General features: G+C 44.4%; 1 protein-coding gene across 1 annotated transcript; it reads left to right on the forward strand.

Annotated features, from left to right (window-relative positions):
* The first annotated feature begins 1488 nt into the window (after window positions 1–1488).
* On the forward strand, window positions 1489–14341 carry pelp1 (proline, glutamate and leucine rich protein 1). Its single transcript, XM_031831345.1, has 6 exons — window positions 1489–1500; window positions 6100–6216; window positions 6423–6579; window positions 6795–6850; window positions 11633–12975; window positions 13209–14341. The coding sequence occupies exons 1-5, from the start codon at window positions 1489–1491 to the stop codon at window positions 12203–12205; spliced, it is 915 nt and encodes a 304-aa protein (XP_031687205.1). The 3' UTR covers window positions 12206–12975; window positions 13209–14341.
* The last annotated feature ends 1120 nt before the right edge of the window (window positions 14342–15461 follow it).

Raw genomic sequence — 15461 nt, forward strand, 5'->3', positions numbered from 1 at the left:
TTGCTTCAATATACCACATAATTTTATTGCCTCATGATGCCATCTATTTTGTGAAGTGCACCAGTCCCCCCTGCAGCAAAGCACCCCCACAACATGATGCTGCCACCCCCGTACTTCACGGTTGGGATGGTGTTCTTCGGCTTGCAAGCCTCCCCCTTTTTCTTCCAAACATAACGATGGTCATTATGGCCAAACAGTTATATTTTGTTTCATCAGACCAGAGGACATTTCTCCAAAAAGTACAATCTTTGTCCCCATGTACAGTTGCAAACCGTAGTCTGGATTTTTTATGGCGGTTTTGGAGCAGTGGCTTCTTCCTTGCTGAGCGGCCTTTCGGGTTAGGTTGATATAGGACTAGTTTTTCTGTGGATTTAGATACTTTTGTACCCGTTTCCTCCAGCATGTTCACAAGGTCCTTTGCTGTTGTTCTGGGATTGATTTGCCCTTTTCGCACCAAAGTAAATTAATCTCTAGGAGACAGAACACGTCTCCTCCCTGAGTATTATGACGGCTGCGTGGTCTCATGGTGTTTATACTTGCGTACTATTGTTTGTTACAGATGAACGTGGTAACGTGTTCGGAAATTGCTTCCAACGATGAACCAGACTTGTGGAGGTCTACAGTCTTTTTTTCTGAGGTCTTGACTGATTTCTTTTGATTTTTTCCCATGATGTCAAGCAAAGAGGCACTGAGTTTGAAGGTAGGCCTTGAAATGCATCCACAGGGACACCTCCAATTGACTCAAATTATGTCAATTAGCCTATCAGAAGCTTCTAAAGCCATGACAACATTTTCTGGAATTTCCACGCTGTTTAAAGGCACAGTCAACTTAGTGCATGTAAAAAAGATGTCCTAACCAACTTGCCAAAACTATAGTTTGTTAATTAACAAGACATTTGTGGAGTGGTTGAAAAAAAAAGTTGGTTGAAAAAAAAAGTTTTTATGACTCCAACCTAAGTATGTAAACTTCCGACTCCAACTGTAAATTCACACAGGACACCAGATAAGACAGGAGAAATACTCCAGATTAGTTCAGTCTCAACCAGGATTTCATCATACATGTCAAGCAGTGAAGTTTCAGCTCGGTCTGTCCGTGGCCTCTCATCCTCGGTGCGCACTGTCACTGTCCGTTTCCGTCTTGTCCAGCTGTGTCTAACATTTCAAGTAAACCCTGTTTCTTGTCTCCATCGACGTAGCGGTACCTAGCACCGAGCATGATGCTAGGTACCTAGCACCGAGCATGATGCTAGGTACCTAGCACCGAGCATGCCACCGAACCACTTGTTCACAGCCTCTTGTGGAATACTTTTGCAAGTTTTAACCCCACGGTCTGTGTTTTGTTGAGCAGGCGTTTCAATGCCATGACCGAGGGTATTACATCTGCTGCAGACACGGTTTAGTAGCTTATTTCTCCAGTCAGTAGTTCGAATGGAGCTAGGAATGTGTTCATGTTTCCAAGTTTCAAACATGTTCTCAAATACCATTGACATGGCAGCAGCGGTATGTGAACCAGCACATTCTTGAGCATGCAATACGGCTTTCCTCAGTACGAAATCCTTGTCGACCCACGGTGCTGTCAGACTCAGCATGCCCATGTGGCTGACTTCGCTGGTCCAAATGTCAGTCGTGAAGCTAATAGCAGTGACGCCCATAGCAAGTAGCTCATGGATTTGCGTTTCAACAATACTGTGTAACTCTGGTAGGGCAACATCTAAAAATAGCGCCTACTTGGTAGTGTGTACCGGGGCTCGAGGTGTTCAACCAGTCGGCGAAGGCCAACATCATCCAGGATAGAGAGCGGTTGATTGTCAAGGGCAATGAATTCCATTATCTTGGCATTAATGGATTTCACCTTTGCGTTGTCTCGCTAAAACTTTCCTACTCTTTCAAATGACTGCTCGACTTGAACTTGTTTAGTTGTTGGATGTTTGCGCTTAGTATTTTTCTGCTTTTGTTGGCATGTTGGTATTTTTAGCTAAGGTCGGCCGATTCCGATATGCTTACCGATATATCGTGCATCTCTACCACTGATCTTATATTCAAACTCCTGCATGGCAACTTCAGCATCCCAATGCTTGTAAAATGGCTTTTGCAATGTCAAATCATAGGCTTTATTAGTTGGGTGACAACCGTTTTAATTTGCTGGGTTATTGTTACTAAATGCATTGTAGAAAATTTGTGTTTTACCAGTGGAGTTGTGTAGGCTACCGGAGTGGACACAACTTACATCTTGCTGATTTGCACATCTAACTGCTGATTGGGTCTTTTCGATTGCCAGGTTTGACCATAAGAAATAGTTTTGGTAGTTTTGCTTTAAACAGTTATTGCATTTGGTCATTTTTACAGGAACAGTTTAAATTTGTAATTTCATAACAAGTGCAGCAATAATTTTTTTGCGAGCTTCACCATTTTGTGGGGAGTTCAGATAAAACATCCCCCCCCCCCCCCCTAATCTGGATGCTCAGGTCCTCAGCTCCCGTTTCCTGGCAACCCAGACTCCTTGCTTCAGCCAAATGCTACGTCACGCCCACGGACATTAGTTTCTCCTCCGCAATGAATACCTCCCCAACCCTTCACCAAATTTGAACACATTCGCGCCGTCTGATTGGTTTAGAAGCCAATGGGTTGGGCCAGAGTGGCGGTTTGAAAATTAGTCTTTGGATTTGATACTCTGATTGGTTAGAGATGATCAAATCGCTGAGGACTTTTTGTACAAAGCCCCACGTGCCCTCGTCACCACGAACAACTTCAATGATGACAGTCTCGGACTAAAGTCGGTAGCGAACAACAGAGCAGCGTGAGAATTTAGTGTGAGTCGTCAGGCTATAGCACCATCGGTAACAGGTTTGAATTTAGAACGGAAAATGAATGTTTTCATGCAACAAATGTTGTTCCCCAAATCAAACCGAAACGTTTCAAACTAAAAGTATCCATATCCGAGCCCATGTATCTAGATCGTGCTTGAAAGGAACGATTCCCATCCCTATTATCTAGTCTAGTGAGTCATGCCTCTTTCCCTACTGTGTGTTCTGCCCTCTTGTGTTTCAGAAGGGACAGTGCAGTATGAAGGGCCAGGTGTAGAGCTGCCCTACTCTCCTCTGCATGACACAGACCCCCTCCTCCTGCTGCAGTTACAACACAGACACAGAGCTGCCTGCCTGGCTCTCAAACACACACTCTGGTAGGTCCACACACACACACACACTGGAAGCTTTTACTAACTACCCAAATTACAATTGTTCATGTCTGTCTCTTCTCTCTCGCTCTCTCTCACACACACACACACACACACACACACAGTGTGGACCTGGCCTCTGCAGTGCGTCTACAAAAAAAAATGTAATAAACATTCAACCACCAAAAATGCAGTAAGGTTAGGTACACGGGAGTCTTGGTGTATTGTTAACACGGCTCTCTTTATCAACAGAATGTAACAGCTGATGGGTGTGTGAAGCTGCTGGTGTTGCCTGCCATACACAAAGATACTCTGCGGGTGCTGCACGCTCTCATCACACCGTAAGTACCTACTGAAGGCAACCCAAGTGCTAGCCTGGTCCCAGATCTGTTTGTGCGCTCATGCCAACTCCATTGCTGTCATTGTCTAGTCAAACAATGACTAGACAATGGGTGTTTTATTAATTAGTGGACTGATGGACTTGAATTCTTCTTTCCTATCTCAGTTTAGGCAGTTGGTTGGTGCAGTATTCCAGTGTGCTACAGAGACTGTTCTCTCAGACCCTGTCTGCCTGGACCACTCTACCTGAAACCAGCCTGGGACAACAGAGATCATTCAGGTATCTCACACATACACACAAACCCCCTGCGAGCTACGCATACATACAAACCACAGGAGGTTGGTGGCTTCCGCTAGCGGAACCCCCCCCCCCCGCAACAGCCAGTGAAAGTGCAGGGCGCCAAATTCAAAAGAACAAAAATCTCATAATTAAAATTCCTCAAGCATACATGTATTTTACACCATTTTAAAGATAAAATTCTCGTTAATCCAGCCACAGTGTCTGATTTCAAAAAGGATTTACAGCGAAAGCACCACAAAAGATTATGTTTGGTCACCACCAAGCCACAGAAAAACACAGCCATTTTTTTCAGCCAAAGAGGAGTCACAAAAAGCACAAATAGAGGTAAAATTAATCACTAACCTTTGATGATCTTCATCAGATGACACTCATAGGATTTCATGTTACACAATGCATGTATGTTCCGTTTGATAAGGTTCATATTTATATAAAAAGAATCTTGAGTTTACATTGGCGCGTTACGTTCAGTAGTTCTAAAACATGCGGTGATATTAGAGAGCCACATCAATTTACAGAAATACTCATAATAAACATTGATAAAGATACGACTATTATACATGGAATTTTAGATAAACCTTACGGGATAAAGCAAACCATGCAATAATCTGAGTACAGCCTGTTGTGGAAATTTCCTCTATTTACCAAATCATGAGAGCAAACCACACACAAGTCAGAGTTAGTTATCAAAGTCCATCTTTAATGATATGAGCTCTGTCACAGCCCTGTGACTCTCAGATCAATTCAGTGTCTATCAATGAATTCTCTGAGAGTCCCTTCCACATTTCAACTGAGATCCTTTATAGCGAAGACACACATAGTCAGACAGCATAGACATAATAAATCGTTCAGCTTTGTCTCCTAAACTATGTTATTCTCTCAAACTCAGAACCATAAACCAATCCGCCATATCAACAGGCATATATCAAATCCATCCTATCTTGACAAGATCACAGAGACACACTGACTGGCACACAGACATTGTGGAGCCAAGAGATACACGCTTGACCTCTCCCCTCTCTCCGGCCCAAGCAACTTAGTCTTGACACAGAACAGATACTGCAACCCCGCCACAGTATTATACAAAAATAACATTCTGATGAGAAGTAACTTACAAACATATGATGAATATAAAACATCTTACCTATGTTACCAACCAATTCTGATTATTCCCCAACAAGCCTTTAGACAACAAAGCAGCCAAAAAGATACCCGCCATATTGGGTAGTCAACATTACTCAGAAATAGCATTTTACTTTTGATAATCTTCATCAGAATGCACTCCCAGTAATCCCAGTTCCACCATAAATGTTTGATTTGTTCGATAATGTCCATCAGTTATGTCCAAATATCTTCTTTTGTTAGGGCGTTTGGTAAACAAATCCAAAAGCGAGTTCATGTCACGCCGAACGTCGGACGAAAAGTTCAAAAAGTTACGTTACAGCCCGTAGAACATGCCAACCTAAGTATGGAATCAATCTTTAGGATGTTTTTAACATAAAACTTCATTAATGTTCCAACCGGACAATTCCTTTGTCTGTACAAATGAAGTGGAACGTAGCTACCTTTCACGTGAGCGCGCCAGACCGAGGCTGTGGTACTCTGCCAGACCACTCACTCAAAGAGCCCTTATGAGCCCCTCCTTTAGAGTAGAATCCTCAAAACCAGGTCGCAGTTGCAAATGAGAACTTGTTCTCAACTAGCCTACCTGGTTAAATAAAGGTGAAATAAAAAAATAAAAAACAGGTTCTAAATACTGTTGACATCTAGTGGAAGCCTTGGGAAGTGAAACATAACTAATATCACCCTGTATCTTCATTGGGGGCTGGTTTTTGCCTGCCATATGAGTTCTGTTATACTCACAGAGATCATTCAAACAGTTTTAGAAACTTCAGAGTGTTTTCTATCCAAATTTAGTAATTATATGCATATTCTAGCTTTTACGGCTGAGTAGCAGTCAGCTTAATTTGAGCACGTTTTTCATCCAAACTAACCAATACTGCCCCCCACCCCAAAGAAGTTAATTGGGAAGGCAGGGCTCGTGGTAAAGGCTGGAGCGGAATGAGTAGACTAGTATCAAATACTTCAAACACATAGCTTGACGTCATTCCATTCACTCCGTTCCAGCCATTAATGGGTGGTCCTCCCCTCAGCAGCCTCCACTGACACACACACACACTGGCGAACTACACACACTCCAAACCTCCTTTATTTGTATTTGTATGTTCATAATCTCTCTCCTTTTTGACCCATAGTGCAGTGCGTGTGTCTTTGTACCATACCTTAGAACTGGGTAAGAGTGGGAGGAGCCTCAGCCAGTGTCTTGCAGGGAAGCCCCACCTACTCCGAGCTCCTACTGGCCCACCTGCTGGGTGACAACACACCCTTGGCAGACTCTGTTAGGGTAAGAGGATCTGATTGGTATATTGCCAACGAGAAGCTTAGGATGGTCACTACTATGGCTATGTAGTGCACTATTTCTGGTCAAAAAATGTTGGTCAATAGTAGTGCACTACATAGGGAATAGGGTGCCATTGCACGATATTTACTCACGCTCCACTTAAGTCTAACACCATCCCCCTCTCCTCTCTTTTTCCTCCTCCTCTCCAGCCCACCAGCTCTCCTCAGCTCCGTGATCTGGTTTCCAAAAAGCCCTGCTCTAAAAGCCGGAAGCCTGGATTGGCTGTGAGCGACAGGGGCGGCGCCTCTTTCCAGAGGAAAGGAGACTCGCTGGCCAATCAGGACACCTGCCTGTCTGCACTCAGAGGTGAGGGGGTTTATCTAGTGTGCTGACATTTGTTGATTATTGGAGATGTGTGTAAGCAAAACAAATGTATACATTTTCCAGTCCATGTTGCCAATGAATGACCAATCCCTTTCATAGTGTATTTTTAGCATTTACAATCAATCAGAGGTCAATGATATCTTGCGGAGCTGTGATGAGTATAGTAATACAGCATATGACTGTCTCTCTCTTTGCAGCATTGAGACAAGTCATACTGACCAGTGGATCTCTACTGAAGGAGGATATACACAAGGTCAGTTGTGTGTGTCTCATATGTGTGTTGTATTACCTTCCCTGTAATACAGCCATGAACGACATTATTGGCACTCTTGATAAAGACGAGCAAAAAAAAGACTGTGTAGAATAAATAATACAAGTACTGAGCTATATTGTATGCTAATTTGTTTGGGAAATGATTTTATACTAATACAATTGAACCCCATATTTTGTTTAACAAGTAATAAAAACAATATTTTAAAAGATAAGGTTTCAAAATGATTATATCAAAGATCTCCACCATATTTTACAGTAGGTATGGGGTTGTTCTCTGCTCATTACATCCTGCTTTCAACAATGTATTCTCCAATCTCATAAAACATTTTAGAAAAAGGCTCAGTGCCGGAGTATTGAAAACAGGGGTGCCAATAATTTTGACCGGTGTCTTTTTGAGTGTGAAAATATTAACAAAATCTTCCTCTGAGCAATTGTATTAGTATAATATCATTTTCCATTTTATGGAGCATACAATATGGTTCAGTATTTGCATAAAATAGTCTTTTTTTTACTCATCTTTACCAAGGGTGCCAATAATTTTGGTCATGTTTGTGATCATGTTTCTTTATGCGTGTGCTCCTTTCCTCCCCGCTCTCTCGCTCGCCCCCCCCCCTCCCCTCACGGGAGGAGGGATAGGAGTCTGAAGGTAGGGGGTAATATACCCACAGGGACCACACACGCAGGCGTACACACACACACACACTAATAGACATGCATGCACGCACACACACACACACATGCAGGAACCTGACCTACACACAGAGGGACTGCAACCTGAAAGTACATACACACACACACACACACACACACACACACACTCAGGGAGGGGGACTAAAGGGTTATTTGGGGGCTGTGACTAGCACACTGTCGTGTTTTGGTTTGGTGGTCTGTGTTTAAGCAACCAAGTAAACATGATTCTGCCTCTTCCGTTCCACTTTAAATAAGAACATATACACACACACACACACCCACCAACTCATACACTGCAAGCACACAATCAACACATGCACAAACACAAGTACACGTATAGAACACACACACAGATATATCTATACATGCATACATACAGTGCCTTCGGAAAGTATTCAGACCACTTGACTTTTTCCACAGCCTTATTCTAAAATGGATTTAAAAAATAATATTCCTCAGCAATCAACACACAATATCCCACAATGACAAAGCGGAAACACGTTTGTTGAAATTTTTGCAAATGTATTAAAAATAAAAACTGAAATACCTTATTTAAGTATTCAGACCCTTTGCTTTGAGACTTGAAATTGAGCTCAGGTGCATATTGTTTCCATTGATCATACTTGAGATGTTTCTACAACTTGATTGGAGTTCACCTGTGGTAAATTCAATTGATTGGACATGATTTGGAAAGACAACTATGTGACAGTTCTGTACAGCACTTTGAGATATCAGCTGATGTACGAAGGGCTATATAAATACATTTGATTTGATTCTATATAAGGTCCCAGAGCAAAAAACCAAGCCATGAGGTCGAAGGAATTGTCCGTAGAGCTCCGAGACAGGATTGTGTCGAGGTACAGATCTGGGGAAGGGTACCAAAAAATGTGTGCAGCATTGACGGTCCTCAAGAACACAGTGGCCTCCATCATTCTTAAATGGAAGAAGTTTGCAACCACCAAGACTCTTCCTAGAGCTGACCTCCCTGCCAAACTGAGCAATCGGGGGGAGAAGGGCCTTGGTTAGGGAGGTGACCAAGAACCCGATGGTCACTCTGACAGAGCGCTAGAGTTCCTCTTGGAGATGGGAGAACCATCCAGAAGGACAACCATATCTGCAGCACTCCACCAATCAGGCCTTTATGGTAGAATGGCCAGACAGAAGCCACTCCTCAGTAAAAGGCACATGACAGCCCGCTTGGAGTTTGCCAAAAGGCACCTAAAGACTCAGACCATGAGAAACAAGATTATCTGGTCTGATGGCCTGAATGCCAAGCGTCACGTCACGTCTGGAGGAAACCTGGCACCATCCCTACGGTGAAGCATGGTGGTGGCAGCAAAATGCTGGCGGGCACTGGGAGACTAGTCAGGAACGAGGCAAAGATGAACAGAGCAAAATACAGAGATCCTTGATGAAAACCTGCTCAGGACCTCAGACTGGGTTTCACCTTCCAACTGGACAACATCCCTAAGCACACAGCCAAGACAACGCAGGAGTGGCTTCGGGACAAGTCTCTGAATGTTCTTGAGTGGCCCAGCCAGAGCCCGGACTTGAACCCAATCTAATATTTCTGGAGAGACCTGAAAATAGCTGTGCAGCGACTCTCCCCATCCACGCTGACAGAGCTTGAGAGGATCTTTAGGGAAGAATGGGAGAAACTCCCAAAATACAGGTGTGCCAAGCTTGTAGCATGCGAGGGGAAAATGATGTATTCACCTTATTTGTTTGAGATGAATAGTTAGCAATTATTGACTTAACTAATACTGTAGTAAGACATGTATTTCCTTCATTCCTAGTGAACTGAGAGGAGTTTTTTTAAACTGGGGCTGGCAACCTAAGGGATGGCTAGGTAAAAACCTACAGCTGGCATTCCATAGATAAGATGTGGGGGGTGTCACTGAGATAGAGAGAGCCTGGAGGAACAAAGGCCTCAGTATTCCTAATCTTCATGACATCTGGGACACAGTACCAGAGGCAGATCACCACTTCATTAAGTCAGGATTCCTATTTGACTCAGCTATGCCTCCTTGTCCGTCCAACATTTCCTCATCTCCCACCCCTTCTAATGCAACTATCCCCGACGCTTCTCCCTGTTTTTCCCCCTGCCCCGCTACAAAGTTTCTCCCTGCAGGCAGTTACTGAGTCCGAGGTGCTAAAGGAGCTCCTTAAACTTGACCCCAAAAAAACATCTGGGTCAGATGGTTTAGACCCTTATTTAAGGTTGCTGCCCCTATCATCGCCAAGCCCATCTCCGACCTTTTTAACCTGTTTCTCCTTTCTGGGGAGGTTCCCATTGCTTGGAAGGCAGCCACAGTCCTTCCTTTCATTAAGGGGGTGATCAAGCTGATCCTAACTGTTATAGGCCTATTTCTATTTTGCCTTGTTTATCAAAAGTGTTGGACAAACTTGTCAATAATCAACTGACTGGGTATGCAATCTGGTTTCCGCTCAGGTTATGGATGTCACTGCAACCTTAAAGGTCCTCAATGATGTCACCATTGTCCTTGATTCTAAGCAATATTGTGCTTCTATTTTTATTGACTTGGCCACAGCTTTTGATACGGTAGACCATTCCATTCTTGTGGGCCGGCTAAGGAGTAATGTTGTCTCTGAGGGGTCTTTGGCCTGGTTTGCTAAGAGTGCAGTGTATAACGTCAGAAAATCTGCTGTCTTAGCCACTGCCTGTCAACAAGGGAGTACCCCAAGGGTCAATCCTAGGCCCCACACTCTTCTCAATTTACATCAACAACATAGCTCAGGCAGTAGAAAGCTCTCTCTCATCCATTTATATGCAGATGATAGTCTTTTACTCAGCTGGCCCCTCCCTGGATTTTGTGTTAAATGCTCTACAACAAAGCTTTCTTAGTGTCCAACAAGCTTTCTCTACCCTTAACCTTGTTCTGAACACCTCCAAAAACAAAGGTCATGTGGTTTGGTAAGAAGAATGCCCCTCTTCCCGCAGGTGTGATTACTACATCTGAGGGTTTAGAGCTTGAGGTAGTCACCTCATACAAGTACTTGGGAGTATGGCTAGATGGTACACTGTCCTTCTCTCAGCACATATCAAAGCTGCAGGCTAAGGTTAAATCTAGACTTGGTTTCCTCTGTCGTAATCGCTCCTCTTTCACCCCAACTGCCAAACTAACCCTGATTCAGATGACCATCCTACCCATGCTAGATTACGGAGACATAAATTCATAGATCGGCAGGTAAGGGTGCTCTCGAGCGGCTAGATGTTCTTTACCATTCGGCCATCAGATTTGCCACCAATGTGCCTCATAGGACATATCATTGCCCTCCATACTCCTCTGTAAACTGGTCATCTCTGTATACGTCGCAAGACCCACCGGTTGATACTTATTTATAAAACCCCCTTAGCCTCACTCCCCCCTATTTGATATATCTACTGCATACTGAACAAAAATATGAATGCAACATGGAACAATTTCAACGACACATACAAGCACTGTGTGTGTGTGTGTGTACGTGCAGTACCAGTCAAAAGTTTGGACACACTTACTCATTCCAGGGTTTTTCTTTATTTTGACTATTTTCTACATTGTAGAATAATCAAAACTGATGAAATAACACATGGAATCATGTAACCAAAAATGTTTCTATTTGAGATTGTTCAAAGTAGCCACCCTTATAGTGTAACCTTATGAACATGTCCAATGAAAGCATTTACAACAGCGGATTCATTTTCTAGAGTTGATTGTGCAGTTTGTTCTGAGGCGTGTGAAGGATGCGATCGTAATTACATGCATTTCAGTCATTGTCTCTTAGCTGAAGCTCAGGTGATAAAGCTACTGGACGAACACCTGAGTGTGTTCAGTGGTGTCATTTTACCCTCGTGCTGTTGAGGACTATTTAGACTGTTTTAGAGAGGTGTAATACTCTGGGAAGATTTGTTTATAGCGTAGGAGTGTTTTCCATGTGTGCTGTTGTTTTCTGCTTTTGGTTAGCTCAGGCAAATTTGTATCCTTAGTGATATGTACTAGACTGGCAAGCGACCTTTTTGGAATACATTTGCTTCCTGAATCTATTTCTCTTTATCCCCATCTTTCTCCAGGTATCCTCCTTCTGTACAGAGGCCCTGACCATATGCAACTCCCTCCTCCATCCGTGCACCCCCTCCCTCTCTTTCCCCCTCACCCTCAAACCCCCCCAGGCATCCAACCTCCTAGGGGGGCCTGCCCCCGGACCTCCCTTCCCCAGCTCCCTGGACAACCGCCTACCTCTGGTTCTTCCAGGGCTCTCCGGCGGCCAGAGACCCGTTTTCATCCTCTACGACAAAGAAGAGGCATCGGATGTGGAGATTTCGCTAGAGAGCGATTCGGACGATTGTGTGGTTATCGTGCCACAGAGGATGCTGATGTTGGAAAGCCAAGATGGCACCAGCGCTGCGGCCACTCTTCCCGGGTCTTCCTTAGCACCAGGTGGCGTCACACTCCCCATGCCCTGTCCAAGGGGCGACCCGGGTGGGGACATCTCCCTCCCCCTTTCCAACGACCTTCCCTCTACCTCCCTCACCCTCCCCTCCTCCACCCCAAACTACACCGTCAACTTGTTCCCTCCAGCTCCGCTAGTCTCTCTAGCTAGCCCAGTCCAGCAGAGCCCTACAGCAGCAACATTAATCCATTGACGAAGATCACACTGTCATTCATATCAACAGCTCTGATGAAGAAGAGGAGGATGAGCTGGAAGAGGAAGAGAGCGATTTCCCAGATGAGGATATTTGATGATGAAGACCTTGATGATTATGAGGGGGGGGAGATGGAGGATGAAGAAGAGGGAGAGATTCGGCTGTTGGACGGAGGAGAGGCGGGATGGGAGGACGAGAGGAAGGAGAGGTGCTCAGAGGGTAGGCGGAGGAGGGTGGGATAGGAGGATTCCGAGTGGAGAGCGAGGGGGAAGGAGGGATAAAGGCTCAGGAGGTAGAGCGCATCGGAGTGCTGGAGGGAGAGGGAGACGAGGATGCCAATGAAGGAATGAATGATCCAACCATGCCTCAGATCCTGTGTGTGACGGGCGGAGCTCTGAGAGAGAGCTAGCTCAGGCAGAGCTAGATGAGGAAGGGGCCGGGCATGGGCAGAAAGTGAGGTCATGGGAGCAGAAGGGAGGCAATCGGCCGGAGGGAACGTCCTCTTCTGAAGACGGTCCTGCTGCTCAACACCAACAGGAGGCGGAGCCTGCACCGGAAGTGAGGGTGGACGGTGACGATCAGCCATCCAATCAGGAGGGAGAAATATCCAAACAGGGCGGTGACAATACCGGACAGGATATGAGGTCATCAACAGCTCCGAGGGAGAGCAAGGGAGAGGGGCCTGAACGAGAGAAAGAAGGAGAGGATGGGAGAGGGATGAAGAGAGAGAGAGAGGAGGAAGGAACAGGACAGGAACAGAGAAGAAAAAGGTAAGAAAAAGACTCTCAAACACACTGTTCAAAATGTGTCCATATAACCATTATACCACTCAGGCTTTTTGTACTGTACAACCCACACATTTCCCATGTGTTACATGGACATGGCTTAGGGGGAATACTTTGCAGATATACAAATTATGTTGGTTAATGACCGTTGTGCATTTCCTCTGCCACAGAATTGGCCAACAAAAGTTATCTAACAACCCACACTCTCTCTCTCTCAGTTGGATGAAGAAGCGATGGCGTCCATGCTAGCCGACATCGTAGCCTGCCCTCCAGACAATGTAGAAAATGTGCCCTCTGCATCCAACCGCCCATCCTAAACAAGGCCAGGCACGGCTCCATCACAATACCTACAGAACAACTCGATTTCTAGCCCCTTCCATAGTCTCACACATTCTTTCATTATCAACATACTGCTAAGACAATGTTCAAAACATCAACACACTGAGGCTGGGATTAGACAGGCACCTCAATTCTGATCTTTTTTCCACTAATTTGTCTTCGTTTTATTTTGTTATATTTTTTTACACCCCTTTTTCATGGTATCCAATTGGTAGTTCGTCTTGTCTCATCGATGCAAATCCCGTACGGACTCGGGAGAGGTGATGTTCGAGAGCGCGATTCCGCCGAAAATACGACTCAACCAAGCTGCACTGCTTCTTGACACAATGCCCGCTTAACCTGGAAAGCCAGCCGTACCAATGTATCGGAGGAAACACTGTACACCTGGTGACCGTGTCAGCGTGGAGTCTCTAGTGCTCGATGGGACGAGGACATCCCTGCCGGGCCAAACCCTCCCCTAACCTGGACGACGCTGGGCCAACTGTGCGCCGTCCCATGGGTCTCCCGGTCGCGGCCATCTGCGACAGAGCCTGGACTCGAACCCAGAATCTCTAGTGGCACAGCTTAGCACTGCGATGCAGAGCCTTAGACCACTGCGCCACTCGGGAGGCCTCTCACTAATTGGTCTTTTGACCAATCACATCAGATCTTTTTCCAGAGCTGATCTATTTGTTCAAAAGACGGATTTAATGAAAGAAATATCAGAACTGGGCTGCCTGTGTAAACACAGCCAGCCATAGAGGATGGAATTAGATCGGTCTTAAACCATCACGTTTCGTCTTGAATGCAGGACAGTAGATGCATTTGTAATAACTCTCTGGACTAATATTATTTTAAACGCTTCAATTATTTTACATCAAAACATAAAGACTTTGCAGCTCGTACTGGTGTGTTACTGAGTGGAGTAGTCGCGTGTTTTTGGATCTTTATAGACAGTATATGACTTCTGTTCTTTTTGTTCTCCCGTCTTTTCTTACAAAATAAACGTCAAATGCAAACCTGTCGAAACGGATAACTGCTAAGTCTCTATTGTCTTGTCTCAGGAGCCGTTTCAGTTTGTGTGTTCACTTTGGGAATGAGTCAACTTGGGGTTTTATGCTGTGTTGAGGGTGTGAACCCACCTTGTCAATGCTTAATTTAGAGGCGTAAGTGTATGCAGACATTCTGTGAAGGTTGTTCCTTCATCCTACATACACCCAAACAACTTTACTGCTAAAAACTGTTTTGCAATACCAAATGTTCTCCACTTAGGAAATGTACACCTTTCCTACACACTTCTCAGAAGTTGGTATTCAGACTTACTTGATGCAGGTGGGTAATAACGGGCTTTGCAGGCGTGGTTCCCAGGCGCACGCTGAATACGCAGAATTGAATTCAACCGCTGAAAACCCTCCTACTTGCTGGCCAACGGATTTCCTCTGAGTTTTCATTAAATTGTCATCCCTTTTAAATAAGGTGTACCTTTTTCAATTAGAATTTAGTCAACAGACTCACTAGAATCCATTCGAGCGAACGAGTGCAGAATTATAGGGATCAATGAAAGACCTAAATAGAAATGCAACAGCTGCAAAGATTTTACTGAGTTACAGATCACATAAGGAAATCAGTCAATTGAAATAAATGTATTAGGCCCTAATCTATGGATTTCACATAACTAAGCATAACTATTTATTTCATAACTCCATTTCTTGAACTGCATTGTTGGTTAAGGGCTTTATAAGTAAGCGTTTTACAGTAAGGTTGTGTTCGAAAGCACGTGACAAATAACATTTTATTTGAATACTGTGTCGAATCTAGGTTGAATCCTGGGGCATCTTGACTGAGCGTTTTTAACAAAGAGTTTTGTGACGGGGACCTGTCAGTTAAGTCTTTGTCCAAAGATGACACGTTTAGAACCAGCATGATTCTAGCCCACGGGATGAAGCAGCAGATCATGTCACCGTCTACACCAAACACAATAGGGCAGTCTAAGGCAACTCTCATTTTGCAGATAGAAGTAAGGTCTACTCAGACCGCATCTCTTAGATGTGTAAAAGCTATACGCAGAGTGACATTATGCATGTTGAACATGTGCGAGAACCTCATTTTGAATTTGTGGATATTTTCTCTGAATACATTTCATTTTATTTATT

This window comes from Oncorhynchus kisutch, linkage group LG9 (assembly GCF_002021735.2).
Source record: "Oncorhynchus kisutch isolate 150728-3 linkage group LG9, Okis_V2, whole genome shotgun sequence".
NCBI lineage: Eukaryota > Metazoa > Chordata > Actinopteri > Salmoniformes > Salmonidae > Oncorhynchus > Oncorhynchus kisutch.